The sequence below is a fragment of the Berghia stephanieae genome, chromosome 10, assembly GCF_034508935.2.
Source record: "Berghia stephanieae isolate SIO BIC M18660-M18661 chromosome 10, UCSD_Bste_1.3, whole genome shotgun sequence".
In the NCBI taxonomy this organism is placed as follows: domain Eukaryota; kingdom Metazoa; phylum Mollusca; class Gastropoda; order Nudibranchia; family Aeolidiidae; genus Berghia; species Berghia stephanieae.
The window spans coordinates 13,324,333-13,349,250 of record NC_088369.1 but is presented as its reverse complement, the minus strand read 5'-3'; the positions used below and the strand labels follow the sequence as shown (position 1 = coordinate 13,349,250).

Here is a 24,918-nt window from a genome sequence, read left to right as displayed (position 1 = left end):
TAGATGTAGAAGGCGATAGCATTTCCGATGTCATAATGACTAGTGGGCAAAGGGTTAAAGCTTCCAAACAATCCCAATCGTCGTCTATCTCTAACGGGACCCGTTGGCGCAAACTCAATAATAAAAGGATAATAAAACCAATCGAAGGTTAAGAACGGATTGACCCAGGGCTCTGGTAAGCACCAGTGGGGAAATTGAACCAGGAACCATTTGAGTTGGAGATCCGTAGTGGAGATAAAACCGAGGATAATGGATGGTTAATGTTAGAGGGGAGGAAACCTTGTGACCCTGGGTTATAGATACTCGTAGTAGTGGGGAAATGAATGAACTCGAGGACAAGACGGAATGTAGACACAAAGTGGGAAATGAAAGTGGATGCATTTGGACTATGGGATATTATATGATATAATAACCAGTGGAGAGTAATCCCAGGACTTTGGGATCTGAACATAAGTGGGGAGTAAACCTGGGACTATGGGCTGGTGACACCGGTGAGGAGTGAACTGGGGACTATAAGTTGTAAACACAAGTTGGGAGCGGACAAGAGAGAAATGTACCCACTTTTTGAGATAGACACCCAGATCAATGTTAGTTAGATTGCAGTAGAGAGTGAACCCAAACTATACATCGTGAACATTAGTAGGGAGGAAATATGGGATAGATACACAAGTGAGGAGTAAACCTGGGACTTGGTGGCTGGGTGGTGAAACCGGTGGAGAGTAAAACCAGGATTGTGAGATATGGACATCTTTGAAGAGTAAACTTGCAACTGTGGGAAAAGGACACCAGCGGAGAGTGAATATGGGACTAGAGGATATGGACTTCAGTGATGAGTGAACTGGAGATATGGGAGGTGGACACCAGTGGGAAATGAACCCTAGGCTATGAGAGGTAGACACCACTGAGGAGTAATTGTGGAACCACGGGATATGGACACTGGGTAGTGAATTCGGGACTATGGGAGGTGGACATAAGTAGGAATTGAATATGGGACGATGTGATATGGACACCAGTGGTAATATTCCTGGAATGTCATTGAAATTTGAGATTGAGGGTAGGCATGGCTACAACAGTTTTGTTGGGGAAAAATTGGACTTTCAACGAGGTTGGCACACCAAAGGCGCGGCTCTCTAATATTGGCTTTTTGTAATGATCATTTTTTAGTTAATCTCTCTCTTCCAAATACTCAGGCCCACAACGCTTTTTCTCTTTCATGAACTTATTTCAGTTTTTACGAAAACCAATCGCAATTTTTTGGGTGCAAATTTTGATTTTTTTTTTTTTTTTGCTTGCAAACTTTTGGATTTTATTTTCCAAAAAACCGCCATGCCAGGATTTAAAAAAAAAATCATTTTGCATTGATAAATTCGTTTGCCATTACTTTGATGGCTTTTAAAAATAATTTTCATTAGATATAATAATATAAGACGAAGCGCATATGGTTTACATTGTTACACATTACCAGATCGATTTTAATCAAGTGACATAATTTATTCATTTATTTTAAGTCACCAAACAAGTCAAGCTGACCTGCAAACTGCAAAGTCACATGACGGAGAAAATGGCTGCTCTGTGTCAACATTTTGTAGTTCTCTCAATTTGTTTCATTTTCGCTTATCAGCCATTGGTCGTGTGTAGATATACACCTGATTGGAAGTCTTTGGATTCAAGGCCAATACCGTCTTGGTACGATGAGGGGAAAATCGGTATTTTCATCCACTGGGGAGTGTTTTCCGGTAAGTTCAATAAATGGGGCACAGGTGTGTGTTGCACAATTTCAAAGTTCGTACAAGACTGCTTCTCATTCTCAGGCTTTATTGTAGCACCTCATAGTAAAAATATATTTTATTTTCCATGTTACATCACTTTATACTCATATATGATATTGTCATCTAAAAAAAACCCTCAACAGTTTCCAGCTTCAACGGTGCGTGGTTTTGGTTTCATTGGCAAGGTGATAAAAAAGAGCCGTACGTTTTGAATTTCATGAAGGACAACTACCCGCCTGATTGGACTTACGCTGACTTTGCCAAGGAGTTTACTGTACAGTCACACGTATACGACCCAAACAAATGGGCAGACATTTTTAACGCATCAGGAGCAAGGTAAGTAGACCCCCAACCCCTCCTCCACCCCCCCCCCCCACCCCACACACACAAAAAAGAATAAATAAATAAATAGGATTTCAGTGACAATCAATAGTTAAACAATGCACAAATTAAAATATACAACAGACTAAAGATCATAGGAAAAAAGTTATATTTTCAGATTCTTTTAAAACATTTCAAATGAATGAAGGGCTGGATCTAGTTTTAAAACTTTTATGCTATTCCATAACTGAGGGGCACTGCTGGTACAGAAAGATTTACTGTTAAATTTATTTGAAAATTTTCTTACGTTAAGCAAAAAAGAGTCAGCAGATCTCAAAGCTCACATTGGTTAATAGGGAGAAGCTAGGTCTTGGATGTAAGGATGGGAAATTTCGTTCATGGATTTATATGCATAACAAAGAATCTTAAAATCAATTTGAAACTTTACTGGCAGCCATGGAGGGATTTTAGAATTGGCGTTATGTTTGGGAGACCTTCCATAAGCTACTACATCCCAAGTATTCTTGTTCTAGTAGGGGGTTCGGAAGGGGGGAATTTTTTATTTTTTAAAAGTCTCCCCCTCCCAAACCCCCTACACTTAGAACTTCTAGTAGGGGGTTTGGGAGGGGGGGAGACTTAAAAAAAAAAGTTTCCCCCCCTCCCAAACCTCCTACAAGAACAAGAACACTTGGGTTGTATTAGCTTATGGAAGGTCTCCCTTATATTTGGTTGATTTAGTGAGGGGTGTTATTCTGGCGACTTTGTTTTGAACTTTTTCTAATCTGTTTATAGTGTAATCAGGCCAGTCGACAAGAAGGGAGTTGCAATAGTCAATTCTACTAAAAAACAAAGGAGACATTAGCATGCTAGTTATATCTTTGTCTTACTTTCCCTATATTTCTCAAATGAAAGTTGTAAGATTTGATTACATTGGAAACATGGTCATTCATGGACAAATTGTTATCCAATAAAACACCAAGGTTATGTGCATGGGTTGATCAAATATTGACATTTGTACCAGCAATATCAATAGATTGGGATAACATTTGTGGTGTACTATTCTTTCTTCCAAACTTAATAATTTCTGTCTAATCTTCATTTAGTTTTAATTTGTTAGCAGTCCTCCAAACTTTGATCTTTTTTATGCATGTCTCAATCCTTTCGATTACTTTATTTTAATTTTTTAATGTGACTGGAATTTACAATATCAACAATAATAGGTGCAACAACATTTCATTAGAGACATCTCACATAAGATGGGACATCTCACATAGGAAGGGATTGAAACAAAAAGTAAAGAATAAAAGTAATAATATTGATGACAACACTTTATATTGTAAGGACAGTTAATTCACAGAACATTTTGAAATTCATAACCAAAGACACCAAAAGTATAAATCTCTTCACTAAATGCAATCGACCAGGAGATCAATATCTTAAAATATGAATTTGATGAATAAGTTTTTTAATTGATATATTTTTTATTGTTTATGATGTAAATGATGATTGTAGTTATTATCATATCTGGGAAGTTTTGATCTGAACCCTTCTTTTTTAAAACAATTTTTTACAGGGTTTTAAACGCCTTTGACCAAAGCAACCCTTACCATGATATGTTATGACATAGACATGTTTTTTGAGGTTCAAATTTAGCCAAATTACTCGACACAGTAAATATGAATCTTAGTCATAGTCACATGGTGAACTGGACTGCAGGTTTTCATTAGCCTCTATGTCTGTGTAAACACATTAAAAAACAACCCAAACAAAAAACAACAAAAAACTCGAGCTTTGAGCTTTTATATACAGCGCAATATCCACTAAATGTGTATCGAGTTGTGTTTGCATCTTAGTCATGATCACATGATGAACTGGACTGCAGGCTTTCATGAGCCTCTATGTCTGTGTAAACATATTTAAAAACAACCAAAAACCCCAAGAAAACTTGGGCTTTGAGCTTTTATATAGTGCAATATCCACTAGACATGCTCAAAATGCTTTACAAAAGGGCCCCTAGCCAACAGCAACACTTAAATTTAGGATGAAACATTACAATTACAATTTTTTCCGACAGAGCCAGTGCTGTTAACGGTCAGGTACTCATTCTACACCTGAGTATGGTGACAGAATGTGAGTAAAGAGCCTTTTCCAAGGACTCAACTATGCGCCGCTCAGAGCAGGATTCGAACCATGGACCGTCTGGTCTGAAGGTGAGTGTCATTCCACGAGACCACACCTCTGCAGAATGCACACATCTGTGTCAACAATTACTAATCCTTGATGCAGACAGTCAGTGACAATTCAGCAGGTTTACAAAGACTTGGGTTTACTTGACATTCAGATATTTTGTTAGAAAAGAAGAAAAGATTGTTGTTTGTTGCTTGTTGTAGGTCTGTGAGTGTGGCTCAGTGAGCCAGTGATACAGGTCTCATCTTGTTCCTAAAGTCAAGCGATGTTAAGCTTGATCAGTGGTTGGATCAGTGAAATTATTCTTGAAAAATTCTGGACCTGATGTTGTTTCCTTGAGTAAGGCACTTTAAACAAATTACCCCACTCAACTCAGGTGTGAATGAGTACCTGCCTGTAAACAGTGACATATATTGTTAGACGTCAGTACAAACATTTTTTGCAGTCACCTGGTCCTCTAGGTTGGAGTTATCGAAGGGTTAACACCCCTTTCATAAAACTCAAACCGCACGGTTACAGAAACGCAGACGAACAGATCAAATCCTTTTTTTTAGCTTGGGCGATCGAAGAGTTTCTGCAATGACAGAATTTATGAAGGACAACAGACAAAGCCGAAAGGACTCTGCTTATGCGATGAAGTCTTCACCAAACAAGCAGCTTCGAAATGTGTCGTGGAACATTCGCACCATGTGAATTAAAGAAGCTGATATACAGAGAAGTGATAAGACATGGAACAAGATAAAAAAAGTTAGCTCAGGATAGAGAAGGATGGAAACTGTTTGTGTGTGGCCTATACCTTGACCCAGGGTGAAAAGGGCAATGATGATGATGATGATGAGGTGACTGGTACTCTATGGAATAGAAAAAAAATGGTTCCATATGGCGTACCGGGGGAATAAATGAAACATTGTGAAGTGCGTAGAGCCTGGTTAATCTGTGGAAATGCGCTGCCTATATAAATGTTCATATCATATATCAAGCGATTCGTTCATGTGACATTTTCAATCTCATTTCTTACCTTAGGTATGTTGTACAAGTCACCAAACACCATGAAGGATTCACCAGTTGGCCCAGCAAACGCTCATTCAACTGGAATGCCATGGACGTCGGACCTCGAAGGGATTTAGTAGGTTTGTGAAGAATTATGGTCCACTATGTCAACTCTCTGTTATTATGTCGGATTCAATAATAATAGTATATGTATATATGTATATATATATATATATATATATATATATATATATATATATATATATATATATATATATATATATATATATATATATATATATATATATATATATAGTGGTTCTTCATGGAGCCAGAGTTTATCCCAGTTTCTATAGCGTGAAATGGACAATAGCAATTGCTTGCTACTCTTTGGATGGACATTAGTCTTATCACAAAGCCCAATCACTGCTGGGTGAACAGGGGAGTCAGAAATAAACTCGACTGCATTCGGGATAGATCTCAGTTCCTTTTATTGTGAAGTGAGTGCTCTACCAACTGAGCTATCGGAACACCCATGTCAGATTCAAGTTGAAGGAGAAATTTTGAGTTTAAAGGCAAAATGTGACCCACCATCTCAAAATGGTTTATTATGTTCGGGTTAAAAATGAATTTTATATTTCAAACCAGAGATCGTAATGCATAGAAACCTGATAAGGGCTTATTATGTCCTAGCTCCTTATTTTCTACCTTTGCCTGTATGCGAAGGGTAACAACCCATGCTGTTACAATTAGATGATCTATTAAGTTAAGCTGATGCCAATGGAATATAAAAAAATGTGACTTTGATATGTTAAGGAAAGGTAAACTAGAATATACTGTCTTCAATCAAGACTTGAAGTGTACACGTTTACAATCATTTAATGCTGTATCTAGACCTTTCACTTGCACATACTCTCTAGGATGGATGGGCAAATATCATTATATATATTGCATACTTAGAATTACTCCATTCGGTTGTCTGTTCTTCTACTGTTTCTCATGAATACGTCTGTGCTCTTGTGAAAAGACTCTTGCCTGAGCGGTGCTTAGTTGACTTTTCACAAAAGGCTCTTTAATCATATTCTCTCACAAGACTTAGCTTGTCATAATGTAAAATGAGAACGTGGACAGTAATAGCATTGTCTATATTGAAAAAATAATTTGAATATATCACCTTTCAGGCGTCATGTCTGATACATGTCAGGTTTTGCTTTTGTTTGGGATGCCTTGTATGCACTATATAAAAGCTCAAGTTAAATTAACCGTTAAGTTACTATTGTGACGTCACTGATCAGTGATTGAATCTTGGCATTTAATCAACTTAATGTGTGTGCTGATTCATTTTCTCTTGAGACAACAGGTTTTGTTTGATTCATCCAGTCCAATCCAATCCAATCCATACTGTTAACTCACTCAACCCTAACACCGACTATATCCATAGTTTACTCGGGTTACTATTTATTACCCCATGCCTATTTATTGCATTTTTCTGAGACAAATTATATAGGCGTAGTATCAAAGCTAATGTTTTTAGTTTTTACATGTTAATGACAGATTAATAAAACTAATCTATGTACATGCTCATTTTGGGAGGTCTTCCGAAAGCTCCTATATCCCCAGTATTCTTGTTCTTGCAGGGGGTTTGGGAGGGGGGAGACTTAAAAAAAAAAGTTCCCCCCCCTCCCAAACCCCCTACAAACCCCAACATTATAAAAAACACGAATACTGGGGTGTAGGAGCTTTCGGAAGGTCACCCTCATTTTTATTACATTTTTTCCCATTTTGAAAAGTAGCAAAAATCTCTAGGATTGAGTGAGTTAATAACAAGAAATGAAGTGAGTAGAAAAGTGCCAGAATACGATGGAGAATAAAAATTTCCACGGCGACGATGGGGTTACAACTTTACCATCGAAGGTAAATGCAACATTTGTGTGGTGTGAGATAGATAATAATGCTGAAAACTTATATAGCGCTATAACTCCGAGACACCAGACTCTAAGCGATGGTGTTAGGTTGTGGCTAGGCTCTTTACAACAATATTTAATTATGTTTCTGTACATCTGGGAGAGAATTATTAATTCCTATAATAATAATGACAAATTTCAATGAAGTTGTCTTAAAATTAAAACAATGTTTGTTATTATTTGTTGTCTTGCTTCTTTTTATTTCCTCAGATGATATATCAAAAGCAGTGAGGAAATATCCAAATTTGAAGTACGGTGTTTACCACTCCTTATTTGAATGGTTCAACCCCATCTTCCTCCAGGACAGGGCAAACAATTATACGACACAGGATTTTGTCAAGGTATGTGTTTCAAAAATATTTTTTTCCTTATTAATACTATTGTTATATCATTATCGTTTGTTTCACAGCTGTACAGTGTCTTGTCATGCCACGAAAACGAAGCAATTTTATATGTGGTCAGTGGCTGGATGGATGGCAGTGATTGTGGAAAAGCAGGTGTGAATGAGTACCTGGCTACAGGCGGTGATGATATTGTAAAAATCTTGGTATAAAAATGATGCTTAACAGGTTACTGGTACTGTACGATATTATTCGATCCTATTTAACTTTTTGAACATAAGATAGAAGCATTTTCCAATTGTTTCCCAGAGCAAGTCAATGCCTGAGTTGTATGAACTAGTAAACCGGTATAAACCAGATGTAGTTTGGTCTGATGGATGTCCTCACACCAGTGATTGGTGGATGGCGAAGGAGTTTATAGCATGGCTTTACAATGACAGGTCAGTATTATTATTATTATCATTATTATTATTATTATTGTTATTTTTATTAATTATTATTGTTATTAATTATTATTATTATTATTATTATTGTTGTTGTTATTATTACAGTGCTCGCTGACTTGTAACTAGCTAGCTACCCAAGAGAAGCCAAGAAGCATGCTAGAATCCGAGCATGCTGAAATCTGATGCTCATGGGAGATAAGCAGTACATTCAGTCACCCAGCTCTAATGGGTCTCATTGCAGAGTGTGCTGGAATTCGGCGTGCTATTATCCAGCGAGTACTGTATCATAAACTCTATGTTGTATTGTGTGTAGTTTTTGTTTTAGGCAGTAACTGAATTGATTACAATGATTGGAATCTCGTTTTAGTTACTAACTATATCAATATCAATGATTGAAGTCTCGTTTTAGTTACTAATTGTATCAATATCAATGATTGAAGTCTCGTTTTAGTTAGTAATTGTATCAATATCAATGATTGAAGTCTTGTTTTAGTTACTAACTATATCAATATCAATGATTGAAGTCTCGTTTTAGTTAGTAATTGTATCAATATCAATGATTGAAGTCTCGTTTTAGTTAGTAATTGTATCAATATCAATGATTGAAGTCTCGTTTTAGTTAGTAATGTATCAATATCAATGATTGAAGTCTTGTTGTAGTTACTAACTATATCAATATCAATGATTGAAGTCTCGTTTTAGTTACTAATATATCAATATCAATGATTGAAGTCTCGTTTTAGTTACTAACTGATATCAATATCAATGATTGAAGTCTCGTTTTAGTTAGTAATTGTATCAATATCAATGATTGAAGTCTCGTTTTAGTTAGTAATTGTATCAATATCAATGATTGAAGTCTCGTTTTAGTTAGTAATTGTATCATATCAATGATTGATGTCTCGTTTTAGTTACTAACTATATCAATATCAATGATTGAAGTCTCGTTTTAGTTACTAATTGTATCAGTATCAATGATTGAAGTCTCATTTTAGTTAGTAATTGTATCAGTATCAATGATTGAAGTCTCGTTTTAGTTAGTAATTGTATCAGTATCAATGATTGAAGTCTCGTTTTAGTTACTAATTGTATCATTATCAATGATTGAAGTCTCGTTTTAGTTACTAATTGTATCAATATCAATGATTGAAGTCTCGTTTTAGTTACTAATTGTATCATTATCAATGATTGAAGTCTCGTTTTAGTTACTAATTGTATCAGTATCAATGATTGAAGTCTCGTTTTAGTTACTAACTATATCAGTATCAATGATTGATGTCTCGTTTTAGTTACTAACTATATCAATATCAATGATTGAAGTCTCGTTTTAGTTACTAATTGTATCAGTATCAATGATTGAAGTCTCGTTTTAGTTACTAATTGTATCATATCAATGATTGAAGTCTCGTTTTAGTTAGTAATTGTATCAATATCAATGATTGAAGTCTCGTTTTAGTTACTAATTGTATCAATATCAATGATTGAAGTCTCGTTTAGTTACTAATGTATCATATCAATGATTGAAGTCTCGTTTTAGTTACTAACTTTATCATATCAATGATTGAAGTCTCGTTTTAGTTACTAATTGTATCAATATCAATGATTGAAGTCTCGTTTTAGTTAGTAATTGTATCATTATCAATGATTGAAGTCTCGTTTTAGTTATAATTGTATCAATATCAATGATTGAAGTCTCGTTTTAGTTAGTAATTGTATCAATATCAATGATTGAAGTCTCGTTTTAGTTACTAACTTGTATCAATATCAATGATTGAAGTCTCGTTTTAGTTATAATGTATCATATCAATGATTGAAGTCTCGTTTTAGTTACTAATTGTATCAGTATCAATGATTGAAGTCTCGTTTTAGTTACTAATATTATCAATATCAATGATTGAAGTCTCGTTTTAGTTACTAATTATCAATATCAATGATTGAAGTCTCGTTTTAGTTATAATTGTATCATATCAATGATGAAGTCTCGTTTTAGTTAGTAATTGTATCAATATCAATGATTGAAGTCTCGTTTTAGTTACTAATTGTATCAGTATCAATGATTGAAGTCTCGTTTTAGTTACTAACTGTATCAGTATCAATGATTGAAGTCTCGTTTTAGTTACTAATGTATCATATCAATGATTGAAGTCTCGTTTTAGTTACTAATGTATCAGTATCAATGATTGAAGTCTCGTTTTAGTTACTAACTATATCATATCATGATTGAAGTCTCGTTTTAGTTACTAACTATGATCAATATCAATGATTGAAGTCTCGTTTTAGTTACTAATATATCAATATCAATGATTGAAGTCTCGTTTTAGTTATAATTATATCATATCAATGATTGAAGTCTCGTTTATTATAATTGTATCATATCAATGATTGAAGTCTCGTTTTAGTTACTAACTATATCATATCAATGATTGAAGTCCGTTTAGTACTAACTGTATCAGTATCAATGATTGAAGTCGATGATCAAGACAGAATGCCTCAGTTTCCAACAGCAACTAGGATTATGTTTTCTCTTTATCCTCCTTTGACATTTGATTTTATTATTTAGCCATAAGTTCCACCTTGCACTAAACTAGATGCCTTAATTTGATTTTAAAAGTAGTATTTTAGAGTCATTAACCCATGGAGCCGGAGTTTATCCAAGTTTTTATATCGTGAAGTGTACTGTAGCAATTACTTGCTGACCTTTAGATAGGGGGGTCAGAAAAATAATCTCGACTTAACCCGGGATTGATCTCAGTCCCTTTACATGTGAAACGAATGCTCTACCAGCTGAGCTATCGGAATCCCCTATTTTATTTAACTCCATTATTATATTTTGTTTATTTCTTAAGCCATTACTTTGGATTTTGTGGTTATTTATGTCTGTTAGCCCTGTGAAAGACACAGTATTGGTGAACGATAGGGGGTCTGATGCTGTGTGCAGACACTGAGATTTTTACACGTGTGATGATAGGTATAACCCAGGTAATCAAATGTCACGGGAGATGAAGTAGCATGACATCAGCATACCTCTTAGAATTTAAATGGCATGCTATATATTTGGCATTATGTCTTTGTGTAAGACACTTAAGACTTGACCTTTCTCGTCTCCAAAAAAAAAAAATAAATAAAATAGTAATAACATCCCTCTGTGCAGAATCATTAGATACTGCTGACTAGACATTCCATAAAAAAAATAAAATCAAACAAGTGTCAGATGTCAACAAGAATCACCCATGTTGTCCAAGATGAGCAAATAGAGGGTAAATAATCTTTCCCAAGGAAAAAGAAATGAAAGTGCCTTAAATGGTCACCATAAAACCTTGAGCTTTGCTATGTCAGTGGGTTTTTAAAAATCTTCACATGGGATATGATAGGACAAATAATAGAATCTCTGATAGACAATAAAAATGGAAAATGTCATCGTAAAGCAAGTTTATCATGAATTTAAAAAAAAAACAACATGAAAATTGTAGAACGTCATAGCTGTTAATTAGGTCATCTATTTCTATTTAGCCCTGTGAAAGACACAGTTGTTGTAAACGATAGGTGGGGGTCTGATGCTACTTGTAAACATGGAGATTTCTACACATGCCGTGACAAGTACAATCCAGGTAGTAGAAGGAAATGATAGGAGGATAGTCTTAACCTTATCACTTTGTCGCTTTTTAATGCTTTTTTAACAGCAAATCTTTGACAAATTTTCTGTCTTCATCAATCAGAGTTAGAATAACCTTAGAAAAGCCTCAAGTCACAGAAAGACTGGCTAAGAATAATCTCGTTTCCATCTCATTGAATGGGGACTAATGATAATGATAAGGGTATTTTTGGTCCTCCCTTCTCAAACACGCTGAAGATTTTACGTATTTAGTTAGGATGTAAAATCAGAGGTGATGGTGGCATAAGCAACGAAATAACTACCAGAGTTGGAAAAGCAAATGCAGCATTTGGAAAATTATACAAAATATTGAAATCAAGAACTGTCCAACTAAAAACCAAAATCAACATCTTGAAAGCCACAATCTTATTCAGTCCTCCTATGCAGAAGCGAAACCTGATAATTGTGTGCAATAGACAAAAAATGTCTCCATGCATTCCAACAACGATGCCTAAGAAAAATACAGTGTCGGCTACCTAGACCATGTAACATATACTAAAATTTTTTTAATAACTGGAATGCATGACGATCACCATCCAACAACGCCGTCTCAGCTAGCTAGGACACATCCTCTGCATGAAAATACCGCTTATAAAAAAGCATTTGAATGGAAAAGTGATGAGCAGACAAAAATGAGGACAGCCAAAGACGACGTGGAAAGTAACTGCTAACAGGGACCTAAGAACTGGGGAGTTTGCAGCACAGGACAGAGAGGAATTGCGAATCTGGACAGCCCAATGTGTCAAAGACACGGGAGAAACTAAGGTCTAAGGTAAAGTCAACTCAAAACAATGGATGACAAATTTGGTTCACTATTCTTCATACATTTTTAGAAAACAAAAACGTTGTTCTATCACTAGTGTCGCTCATCACCAACCCAGTGATCCACACTGACTGTATACATTAGTGATGAAAAAAATTCTATTTTCTTACCATATACCCAAACATGGAGAAATTACCAAGTTTTTCCATCAACAGGTCTGTATTTTTATCTAAGTTTGTCCAACTCCTGGTACAGTTCATTTCATTTTCGATCTACGAATAGTTCCAAAGCAAAATATAGTAGAACCCAACAAAAACAAACAAACTTGTCTTACAGTTTTTATCGAATCATCAATGACTCTAATCACTCCACTCCCCATTTAATCAGGTACTCTAGGTCATTATTCCATTATAGAAAAATACACATAAAACTAACTTTGCTGGTAGCTGCTTTGCATTTTCTTATTGATACTATGCATTTAGGTAAAATATTCACAACACCCACTAGCCAAATTAAGCATATCAACACACAAAACGCTGTGTAACCTTTAGTGTTTATAGACTGATTGATATAATTTAGCGAGAACTAATCACTAACAGGCTGTCTAAAAATGATAACAATAGCTGAGTGGCGTCATCTTCATTCCTACTAGTGCTCAAATTTGGGAGTTTGCCAACTCCTAATACCTTAACTAACCCAAAGAAACCCTTTTATTAATCATTGGCTTATTACAACCTTGTTTAAAATCATTATTTTATTTAATAATTCTATATACTCATATTTAGTGTTTATTTTTTTTCTTTTGGCCACACCTTGTAAAGTTTTGAGCTTTATATGAATGAATATCAACACTAATTAAATCTTTTATTAACATTATTTAACTTAAGTAGAAATAAAACAATAAACTTAAGCTTTCATAATATAGAGCAATATCAACTAAATGTGCTTATTAGTTGTTTTTTTTACACTTCACAGCTTCTAGCAGCCTAATTATCACATTGTTGGTTGTGATACTAAGCTGCTAGAAGCTGTGAACTGTAAAAAGTAATAAACAAAAAATGAATATAAAAGCTTCAAAAAAGAACAAAATACCAAACACGAAACGTTTTGGGATCAAAACCCTTCTTCAGCCAACAACAAAAACAATAAAATCCGCTATCAAATTATTAGTTTTATTCTTAAGTTCATTTGCAAGAGTTCCAAACATTATTTCTGTTTTGATGTTTCCATGTTGTAGAAATATGTCCATAAAGGATACTTGAGTTATCAATGGTATGTCCTTCAAGGAGACTTGACTATCAGCGATATGTCCATAAAGGTACTTGACTATCACGGATAATGGGACATAATGATATGTTTATAAAGCCACTTTACTTATCCATATATATATATGTGTGTCTATGAAGAGACTTGACTTACCAGTGATATGTCCATAAAGGGACTTAACTTATCAGTGAGGACATAACAATTTTCAATTAAGTTTTGGATATTAGCCTATTGTAGTTGCAAAATGATTTCTACCAGTTCTAAATAACACCCAGCAATTCATCTATTGCTTGTTGGATGGAGATTTATTGCATAGCAATATCATGGTCAACTGATTTAGCCACCAAAACCTCTTCTACTTCCAATAAAAATGTATAAATTCTGTTCACTTTCTCTTCACTTTGTTCTCCACAAATGTGCCTATTTTCTTCTTCTCCATCTCTTGACATCCAAAGAAAATTAAAAATAAATAAAAAATGATGATAAAAAAAGAAATATTCTTTGTCTACACCAGGTGCAACATTTTTTGCTGATATTTATCTTTTCACATTATCACATATATAAACAATTTCCACGCTTTTCTCATCACTTTATCTTTTTTATTTTTTTTTATTTTTAAAGAAAGAACGTTTTCATTTGCAAACTAAAATTGTATACAGTGCAACCACTGGATAACGACATTCTCCAGTACTGGAAAATGATGTTGTTATCCAGGGGTGTCGTTATTCTAGGATTTTCAAGATGGTGGAACAATGGGGCGTGGTGAGACACTTGTATACATAACAGTGCAATGCACAGACCATTGGCTGAGAGAAGACACTTTCCAACAATGTTAGAATGTTTATTTCACCTGTTTTCAAAGGGTATACCAGTTACGCTTTCACTCTCCTATGTGCATTGTCATTGTTTTGACCGTAAACAGTGCTCGAATGCCATTTAACAACTAAGAATAAATCAAGAAAATCCAGTGCAAATATGATAATACGCACAAGAGCACAGTTGCACAATCTAGTTTTGATTTTACTTAAAAATCCATGCAATACTACTGATGATTTTTGAAAACCAAAATATTTATTTAAGTGCACTAAAATTTACAAGCACTTAATATAATATAAGTGGCTCCACATCGTCCGGTATTAAAACAAAATGAAAAACCAAACAAAACCAGGTATTACCACAATAATGTCAAATATAGTCTGATGTTTAGAAAAACAACAATGAAAATAATAAAGTGAAAGAGGTACTTATTGTTTTCTTGGTTATTCCAACATATTATAAGACCATAATATCCATAATCAATACCCCCCCCCCCCCCCTTTTGGATATGGCATTGCCTTATATCAGTTAACCTCCACTGACCTCAGACAGGTGGCTATTGGGGAAGGTTAAGGGACCCTTGAGAGTTCCATCCACTGATAACCTTCTTTTGCTGTGGTTCCATATGAACTAACGCTGATTCCACGCAGTGTGGTAAACATTGTGTTCTGACTGGTCAGTAACAAAGCGATCTCATTGGGAGGAAAAAGAACGTGTTTTTTATTGTTTAAAAGTATTAGATGACGATGGTCGGGTATCAAGTATTGGTATTAACTGCTGATTATTGTTATAACAATGTCACTAAGCAGGGGTTTTACTGAAATGTATGCTGCTATTTTTATTTTTTTTAATTACTAATAACGTATAGCAAAAAAAAAAAATAAAAAAAAATAGGGACCAGAGGAAAATGTCGCTGTTCAGGGGTATCGTTATCCAGAGGTTGCACTGTATATATATATGCTTTTTGTTTTCACTAAGTATCATCATTTGCTGTGTTATTGCCTAATAACAGTTAGTGCCTTTGAATATGTCCTTGGCCTTGTACTTCAGATTACATAAAGGTCACTTAAGGTATCGTGAAGTAACTTAAATTCTAAGTCATTCAAACTTATTGAATGCCAGATTACATAAATGTAAGGATTTTGAAGTGTCTTTTAATCCTCGTGAGGGTAAATTGGTGATTTTCAAACTATTTTTTTTACAACTATATGATTACAAATTTTTAGATTTTTATAAACAGGCCTAACCTAGACGGCTGGGTGGGGATCCTGACCTCCCATAGTGGGCAGGGAGGTACATGCTGTGTCTTCTATCCCCCCATACCCGTTTCCCAATTGTTTCCCGTCATTGTCTTGGAATGAGATTACTTAGTTTTGTCCTGATCCTTGCCGGAGCTCCTTGGCAGGGAGGGAAACAGTCGAATGTATAGTTATAGTTTTGGGAGATGATATGTTTTTCCTTGTAAATCATCTCTCTGTTATGCATTGTATTATGTTGAGTTTACATATTATATTATATGATTGGTAAACATTTGAGTGTATTCCTCTTAGTTGGGACCTGTGCTTGTGTCTGGATGAGACTTTTAGGTGATCTCAAACTAAGTACATTGGTGGTATGATCTTGGAATCTACATCTGATCCCTATTTGTTCCCAGTTCCCCTATGTCTTACTTTTTCTTGGGTGCTTTAATTGTAATTCTATAACTTTTTACTATCTCATTTTCTTCCTTTTTACTGGCGCTGATATAACCTAAATGTGTAGCAAGCACCGTAAAACCCTTAAAAACAAACATACAAACAACATAACCTAGACGGGATGGAAGTTGGATATCATGGGATATACAAAATTTACATTGACAATGGTTTGCTGCACGAAGAAGAGATTTGATGTGAAAATTTTGGGATTATTATAAACAGACCTGCCCTAGACTGTATGGATATTGGATATGATACAAAATATACGTTGACAATGCTTCATTGCATGAACAAGAGATTTGGTCTGAAATGTTTTCATTTTACTTTAGAGATGCTCAAGAAGTTCTAATGACAAATTTTGGTGCTATAGTACGCAGGTCTGGTACATACTAAGAAGCTTTGTATTGAATTGATGAATGTTCTGGATGTTTTCTGACCAGGTAAACTCGTCAAGCACAAGTTTGAGAACGCCATGGCTTTGGATCATCGCGCTTGGGGCTACAGGCGTAGAATTCAACTCTCTGATGTGATCTCCATTGAAAAACTGATCAAGACTGTGGTGACCACTGTCAGGTAGAACTGTTTGTTGTGATGATGATGATGATGACGATGATGAGTGTGTTGTTGATGATGAGTGTGATGGTAATGATTATTGTGATGATTGTGATGGTGATCACAATGGCAATGATGATGATGAAGATGATAATGATGACAATGATAATTGAATCTTGTAGCTTTACTCATTCAGAATAAGTTCCCCAATCACATCAGAACTTTGAGAGCACTTATATTGGGAAGAAGGTTTGAAATCGCAAATGCAAAGATTTTAAAGTTATACCCCTTGATTGATCTGAACTTTTATTTTTTCTTAAAATAAATATTTTAAAAATTCCGGCTTCACCACGGGCCTCATGGTTCTGAAGGTCTACTTATATTTCAATGCCACATTTCAGTTGTAATGGTAACATCTTGATCAACGTTGGCCCCACCAAAGATGGGATCATCATCCCTATCTTCGAGGAAAGGCTCCGCCAGTTGGGCTCGTGGCTTGGCGTAAACGGGGAAGCCATATATAAAACAAGGCCATGGACTTATCAGAACGACACACTCAGCCACAATGTTTGGTATGTATTTATATGTTTAACCCCCCCCCCCCCCCCCTAAAAAATGCCCCAAAAAACTAAGGCCATGGACTTATCAGAACGATACAATCAGTCACAATGTTTGGTATGTATTTATATGTTTAAACCTACACCCCCCCCCCCCCCCCCCCCCACACCACCACCAAAAACTTAAGCTTTAATATAGCACAATAGCCACTAAACATCCTCAAAGCACTTAACAAGGGGTCCCTAGCCAACAACAACACTTGACATGTAGGACGATGCATGATGTCTGTTAGGCGATATTTTAGGGGTTATTTTTCCAACAGGGACACAACGCTGTTTACAGCCAGCTACTCATTTTACACCTGAGTAATTTGAGGGAATGTGAGTAAAGAGCCTTGTCAAAAGACTCAACAATGAATGTACTGCCCAGAGTGGAACTTGAACCCAGGTCCTTACGATCTGAACGCGACTGTCATACCACAAAACCACATTGACTGTTTGCCTGTCTGTCTGTTTGTTTGTCTTTCTGTTTGTCTACAACACATACTTAAATTCAACTCAAAAATGATTCAATCAAGGTGCTGTTAACAGGCAGTCGATTTATCTTAAAAAAAAACAAGCAATTGAGCTTTTATATAGAGCATTATCTACTAAATGTGCTCAAAGCACATTACAAGGGGTCCCAAGCCAAAAACAACTCTTAATTTATAGGACAAACAATTTTTTTTTTTTTACCGAGACAACACAGTTACAAACCAAGTACTCATTTTACTCCAGAGTGCGGTGGGAGAATGAAAATAAATAGCCTTTTCCAAGGACTCAACTTTGCACTGCTCAGCGTGGGATTTGAAGTCCCTGTTGATGACACAGGTTAAAAATGACAATGCATAGAAAGCGTTTGCAAAGAAAGGAAGAAAAAAGACATTTTCCTTCCATTTCTTCTATTATAGTAATAGTATTTATTATTATTATTATTATTATTATTATTATTATTATTATTATTTATTATTATTATTATTATTATTATTATTATTATTATTATTATTATTATTATTATCATTATTGTTATTTAGATGTTTACTATTATGTATTAGCTTTTTTTTTTGTAAAATACATTTTTATGCTATTGATTAATCTATTTTTTTTTCTAATGGATTAAATTTTACGAACATGCTTTACCTAGTGTGTATGTGGATGTGGGAGAGGTGGGGGGGGGGGGGGGGAAGGGTGTGTGCTAAGACTAAAACTTTAAAGTTTACAAAATGTTGTATAAATCTGTTAGTGAAATCCTTTCTGTCACCCCCCAAACCCACCATCTCTCAAACAGGTACACAATGAAGGTGTCTGGTTCAGCTAAATATGTCTACGCGTTTCTCCTGGAATGGCCCGACAAAGAGTTTGTAACACTCGGGGCCCCTTTTGCAACCCCTGAATCCAAAGTCACCCTACTGGGATACAGTGGCGGCCCCTTGAAGATGCATTTCGATCCAAGACGGCAGGGTGTGAAAGTGACAGTACCTTCCATACCCCATAACAAAATGCCGTGTTACTGGGCTTGGGTGCTGAAATTCACCAATATCAAGAACTAATTATTTTATTGGAAATATCACTTGCTGACTATAATCTTTAGCTTCCTTGTAATGTAATGTACTGTAATGTAAGGTAATGTACTGTAATGTAATATAATGTACTGTAATGTAATATAATGTACTGTTATGTAATGTAATGTACTGTTATGTAATGTAATATACTGTTATGTAATATAATGTAATGTAATGTACTGTTATGTAATGTAATGTAATGTAATAATAAATTGATTCAATTTGAAGAATCTACAGAGTGCTATAAAGTGCTACACAAAGACAACGGGCAGCACAAAACGCAGATACTATTACTACCCAAAAAGCCTGTCTGAATAGAAATGTTTTCAAAAGTTTCATAAAATTACATCACTCTGGGGCATTTTTGATGTCTTTATCTAATTTATTCAATATTTTTGGAACCCTGACAGAAATAGATTTTTCAGCTAGAGATAGTTTACACATGGGAACACTAATCAGTTGTTCATTTTGAGATCAGAGTAGCATAGTGTAGGTGTAGACAATTCAAGAAGTGCAGAGAGATAAGATAGCGATAGCGCAATATCATTTAGGTATTTGAACACCTTTGTGGCAATTTCAAACTCCGCTCTCTTTAACAGTTAGAGAGACCTAAGGATGGGTGGGATGTGCTCTGTTGCCTTAGAAAGGGTCACTAGTTTAGCCTATTTTGAACTTTCTGCATCCTATCAGTTTTACAACTTGGAGCGCCTAAGACCAAGAGCATAGCGTTGCTGTAATGAAGGCAATTCATCACAAATGAATTGACAAACATTTTTGTAGAAGTAGAATTAGTGTTGATCAATTTTCTTTAAAAAACACATTCATATCCATTTAAAAACAATACATTATACTCATTCGTCCAACACTCACTTAACACAATCATATCACAAACATTTTTCTCATTCACAAAATCATCATTCTCCAGTTTCGAAACAAGACTGCCATTTACATTTAAAGATAAAATGGATAAAAAGGATATATTGTTTCTGGGGGCCCCTGGTACCTCATCCTATGCTCTCCTGACGACATGGATTTCTTTGACGATCTTCCCGTCGTCGATGAGTTTGGCTGGGTATATGATGGAGGCCTGCTTTCCCTTTTTTCGTAGCTCCACGACCTCCGGAACCAGCATCTCCCTGGCCTTCCTGATCTCGTATGGGAAGTCTTCCGATATGCCGTATGGTTTTCTTAAATTGATCTTCTCCATTCTTACTAATTCCCGAGCTTGGTAATTCAAGAAATTAGCGATTATTGGCCGTGGTCGATCATTATTCGCCCTTGGTCGTCCAATGTGGTGGGCCCTTTGTATATCAACTAGTTGATTTATATGTAATTCCTTCTTTATAAAATGTTTTAACAACCCTAAAAACTAATCAGAGGGTTGCAGGCTCTTAGAGTAATCACTTTTGGCCTTCCTTTTAAGAGCAGAGGAGAAAGTATGTTGGTAACAGGCCCGAGCTCTTGATGCCATGTGCACCTTCTGTACAATAAGAGAGCTCAAGGTCTGGGTGGAGAGAGAAGAACGGAAATCAGTTTTATTCTTCCTAACCAAACTGAACATTCTCTCTGTGTCTGCATTTGAATGGGTTAAGCAACACAAGCCCTTCATCACTGTACTAAGGCATGGAAATTTCTGTATATTGTCCATGGTCCTAATCTGGCTGATTTTATGCCACTGCTCATCTCTCCTCTGTTCTGAAAGAATTTCGTTGGACAGTGGCTCTGCCTGAAACTTTGCAGATTCCAAGTGGAGATTTTGGACATTCTCATCTGGGATAAGACAGTGAAATCTCTTGATGAAATACTCCACCATGGAATATCTGTTTGAGAGCCTCCTGCTTATATCCAGAACTGAAGCATTCATGAGAAATTTGTCCTGTAGAGGAAAATTACTGATAATATATCTAAGGGCAGTGATAAAAAAGTTCTTCACTTCTTTAACTTTTAACAAAGCAGTCCTCTTGTTGACCCGAGAAAGAGGGATCAAGTTGGAGCTTTTGAAATATATCTCTTGTGGCTGAACCTAATATCAAATCTTTCCTGGTCAATTGATTTTTTTTTTTGTCGCTCACGTCAATATCAAAAATGGTGTTTGAATTATGGACAGCAGTCCCTCGGATGAACCTCACAACCAAATCTGTAATAAGCTCATCTAATCTCCCCATGAGGCGATGAATTTGGGGTGATTCCTTTTGCAGAGGTGAAAATTGTCAGATTTTCAAGCAGAAAATGGCAATATAACTTAGAACTACTGCTTGCAAAGAATTTAATAAATTTTATTAATCCTAACAAGGCGAGTGTGTTTTGAGGTTTCCTTGTCCTTGGACCCTAAGGCATCCAGTTCGGATTTGAAGAATCCTTTTAGGGGCTCCCATTATTCAAGCATGCGCTCTATGCAGGCCTGGAGGGAAAGCCATCTTGTGGCACCATGCTTAATGATGGCATGGAGAGATGTACCGCACTGTTGTTGGAAAAAGATAAATTCCTTTTTCCTTTTGCTGCTTTTATCTTAATAAAAATATATATCAACGAACTGTTCTTCCACATCTATTGAAAGTTCTTTGGTTGCTGTTTTGGCAGCCATATGTAGGGAGGTGACATGGACAGCCATTTATATACACGTCTGGGTTCTCCCTGTGAATGAAAGCACTCACACCTTTGTTGCTTCCTGTCATGACACTTGCATTGTCACATGCAAATGCCAAGCAATTTCTCCACTTTATCCCATTTTCTTGCAATGCAGAGTCTAACACTTTGAATATATTCTCTCCAGTAGAGGCACCATCACAAGTTTTCAGTCCCTCCTCATCATCAAAAGTCCTTACCACAATTGGATAAATTTGTCCCTCACCTCCATCATTAATTCCATCCGTTGAAACACTAAATGGCTGAGATTTCATTTTGCTGACAATGTCATTAGATATTTCATTTGCCATACAATTATTGATGGCTGTTGCCTTTGATCTTCCGCATGAAAATTTTTTGGCGATCTCTGAGTCTGGGAACATGGCTTTGAACAAACCCCAGCATGATCAGATGCAGCAATTGGTAAGTTGTGCTCAACTAAAAATTTATTCCACAGCATCTCTGCATTTATCACTTTGTCATCGAGTGGGTTTGGGGTAAGAGTAAAATATGAAGACACAGAGTTCATTTTGGATTTTAATCTGTCATTATCCTGATGTTTCTTTGTTTTCACATGCCTATCGATATCATTTGATCCACCCGATTTGATAGTGAAATCTGTCTCACAAATAACACAACGAGCATGATAATCCCCAAGTTTAGATTTCACGATAGAAGCCCAGGTCGATGTATATTCTGGCCTAAACTTTTGCTCAACTTTAGGTTTTTTTGCTGGCGGTGCCATTTTTCAAACTAGCAATGACTATGAAAAATGTTTTTTTCTCCTTTTGAGGAAAATTTTTGTCTAAAATCCAAGCCCTATCTCCACTGAGTAAAAATGTTTTTGAATTTTGAAAATCCATTCATAAATAAACAAGTTATACAGTTTTAAAGGTGTCATTTATTTGGATGACCCGCAAAGAGGAAAAAAACGCGAAAATATGGGACGCTTTTTCGGCATTTTTTTTTCGACCTTTCGTTGTATCTTGCGTAATAAGTGGATTAAAAGATTGAGACTTGAAGAGCAAATTAGGATGGTGTTTTGTAAAATACAGGAAAAGTACTCGTCAGTCTATTCATATGAAATTTTACAACCAAAAAGAAGAAATTTTCATGTATTACCTTGTCAGCGACAAAACCTCCACGCCCTGTAGTTTTAGAAATATTTTACTCCAAAGAGTAAAAATCTATTTTTAACGGTCTTCTGGTAATCGCACGAGTTTTGTCGCTTGACATAATCTAAAATGACCTTTTTTCTAACTGTGTGCCAACTTTCAGTCATATTCATCGATAAACAGCGTCGTAATTAATTTTTTAAAATAGCATATACGAAACGGCTTCGTCCCATATTTTGACGCGAATTCGGGCACTTCGTGAGCAAAAAAGAGGCCCAAAGATTTGTGCGGGATAGTCATTGCTATTTCAAACGTAATGTTATCTAGATCCAGATCTAGCTGAATTTACCACTATTCAGTTTAGCCTAGTATCTCTACTATAATAATAGTTATTTGAAGTAGAGATCTAAAACAATCGGATTTAGAGATAGACTGACTGTCTAACGAAATCAATCACTTACAGCACAAGTCCAAATGTGACACGTTCCGTAAGAATGAAAAGCACTTTATAACTCTAAATTCAAGTATAAATCAGTCACTGAATAAACCACAGCACGAGAATCCAAATTAACTCACTCAACCCTAACACCGACTATATTCGTAGTTTACCCCGGGGTTACTTTTACCCCATGCCTAATTATTACATTTTTATGAGACAAAATTATAGGGGTATCTAGCTAATGTTTTTAGTGTTTTACATGTTAATGATAGTTGAATAAAACTGTCTATAATGTGCATGCTCATTTTAGATACATTTTTTCCAATTTTGAAAAGTTGCAAAAGTCGCTAGGATTGAGTGAGTTAAACAGAATAGGAGTAGTAGTAATAGTAGTAGTAGTAGTAGTAGTAGTAGTAGTAGTAGTAGTAGTAGTAGTAGTAGCGGTAGTAGAGTAGTAGTGGTCGTGGTGGTAGAATTAGTAGTACCAGCAGCAACAGTAGTAGTAGTAGTAGTAGTAGTAGTAGTAGTAGTAGTAGTAGTAGTAGTAGTAGTAGTAGTAGTAGTAGTAAACAGCTATTCTTATTATTCAGTAAAATATAAACTAAATTAAACATGGGGATTAATTTTAATGTTCAACAGAATGAAGAGAGGTAAGGGGCGAAAAGTGCTGTTTGCATAATATAATTGTGGCAATAGTAGTATTAGTCGGAGTATCAATAGTAGTAGAGGTAATAGTAGTAGGAGGAGGAGGAGGAGGGGGAGAGGGAGGAGAACGAGAAGAAGAAAAAAATCCCGAAAAGACAACGAAGAAGGAGGAGAAGAGGAAGAAGATCGTGATTAAGAAATAGGCCAAATAAGTTTTGAATATTTACCATTGCTGTTGGTTTCATTTGCTATCCCATGCTTGTGCTATGTAGTCTTTGTTGCTATGCTTCTAGTCGCTTTTTTCATAAATAAACTGGTATTTAAACACAGCATCGATCAATTTCTCGTCATCCATGTTTTTTTTTAAATTTTTAATAATGAAATGAGAACGACAGTCAGCACCAAAGGAAACAAGATGGGAAGTGAGCCCAGGACTAGGGAAGTGGATGGAAAAGATTACAGGATGTAGACATAATATTGTTGTTCCAGGTTCACTTCTCGCGGATGTCCACTCCAGTTAGTCTCGGATTCACTCTCCTCTGGGTGTCCTCTTCCTTATCCATAGGTTCAATCCCCACTGGTATCCACCTCCCACAGTCCCAGTTCACTCCCCAATTATGTCCACCTCCCATACTCCCGGGTTTAATCCCCACTGGTGTCCACCTTCCATAGTCCTAGGTTTACTCCCCACTTGTGTCCACCGCCCCTAATTCCAGGCAGGTTCAATCCATACTGGTGCCAACTCCCCATAGTCTCTGGTTCACTCTCCACTGGTGCTGAATTCCCCTAGTGTCGGGTTCACTCTCCACTGGTGCCCACCTCCCATAGTCCCAGGTTTATTCCCCACTGGTGTCCACCTTCCATAGTCCTAAGTTTACTCCCCACTTGTGTCCACCGCCCCTAATCCCAGGTTCAATCCTTACTGGTGCCAACTTCCCATTAGTCTGTGGTTCAATCCCCACTGGTGTCCACCTCCCATCGTCTCTGGTTCAGTCACAAGTCACAACTAGTGCCCGCCTCCCACAGTCTCTGGTTCACTCTCCACTTCTGGCATTTTCCATATTATCTGGTTCAATCTCCACTGGTGCTGAACTCCCATAGTCTCTGGTTCAATCCCCACTGGCGCCCACCTTCCATAGTCTCTGGTTCAATCCCCACTGGTGTCCACCTCCCAT

General features: G+C 36.1%; 1 protein-coding gene across 1 annotated transcript; it reads left to right on the top strand.

Moving 5' to 3' along the window:
* The first annotated feature begins 1,540 nt into the window (after positions 1 to 1,540).
* On the top strand, positions 1,541 to 24,073 carry LOC144980542 (alpha-L-fucosidase-like). The gene is made up of 9 exons (XM_078928205.1): positions 1,541 to 1,736; positions 1,913 to 2,105; positions 5,301 to 5,407; positions 7,442 to 7,572; positions 7,882 to 8,012; positions 11,529 to 11,626; positions 16,650 to 16,782; positions 17,163 to 17,333; positions 18,646 to 24,073. The coding sequence occupies exons 1-9, from the start codon at positions 1,550 to 1,552 to the stop codon at positions 18,905 to 18,907; spliced, it is 1,413 nt and encodes a 470-aa protein (XP_078784331.1). The 5' UTR covers positions 1,541 to 1,549; the 3' UTR covers positions 18,908 to 24,073.
* Positions 24,074 to 24,918: the final 845 nt, after the last annotated feature.

Coding starts and splice junctions, on each gene's coding strand:
- LOC144980542 (XM_078928205.1), top strand. CDS start 1,550: ATGACGGAGAAAATGGCTGCTCTGTGTCAACATTTTGTAGTTCTCTCA. Junction 5,408..7,441: donor ACCTCGAAGGGATTTAGTAG/GTTTGTGAAGAA, acceptor TTATTTCCTCAG/ATGATATATCAAAAGCAGTG. Junction 11,627..16,649: donor CCGTGACAAGTACAATCCAG/GTAGTAGAAGGA, acceptor TTTTCTGACCAG/GTAAACTCGTCAAGCACAAG.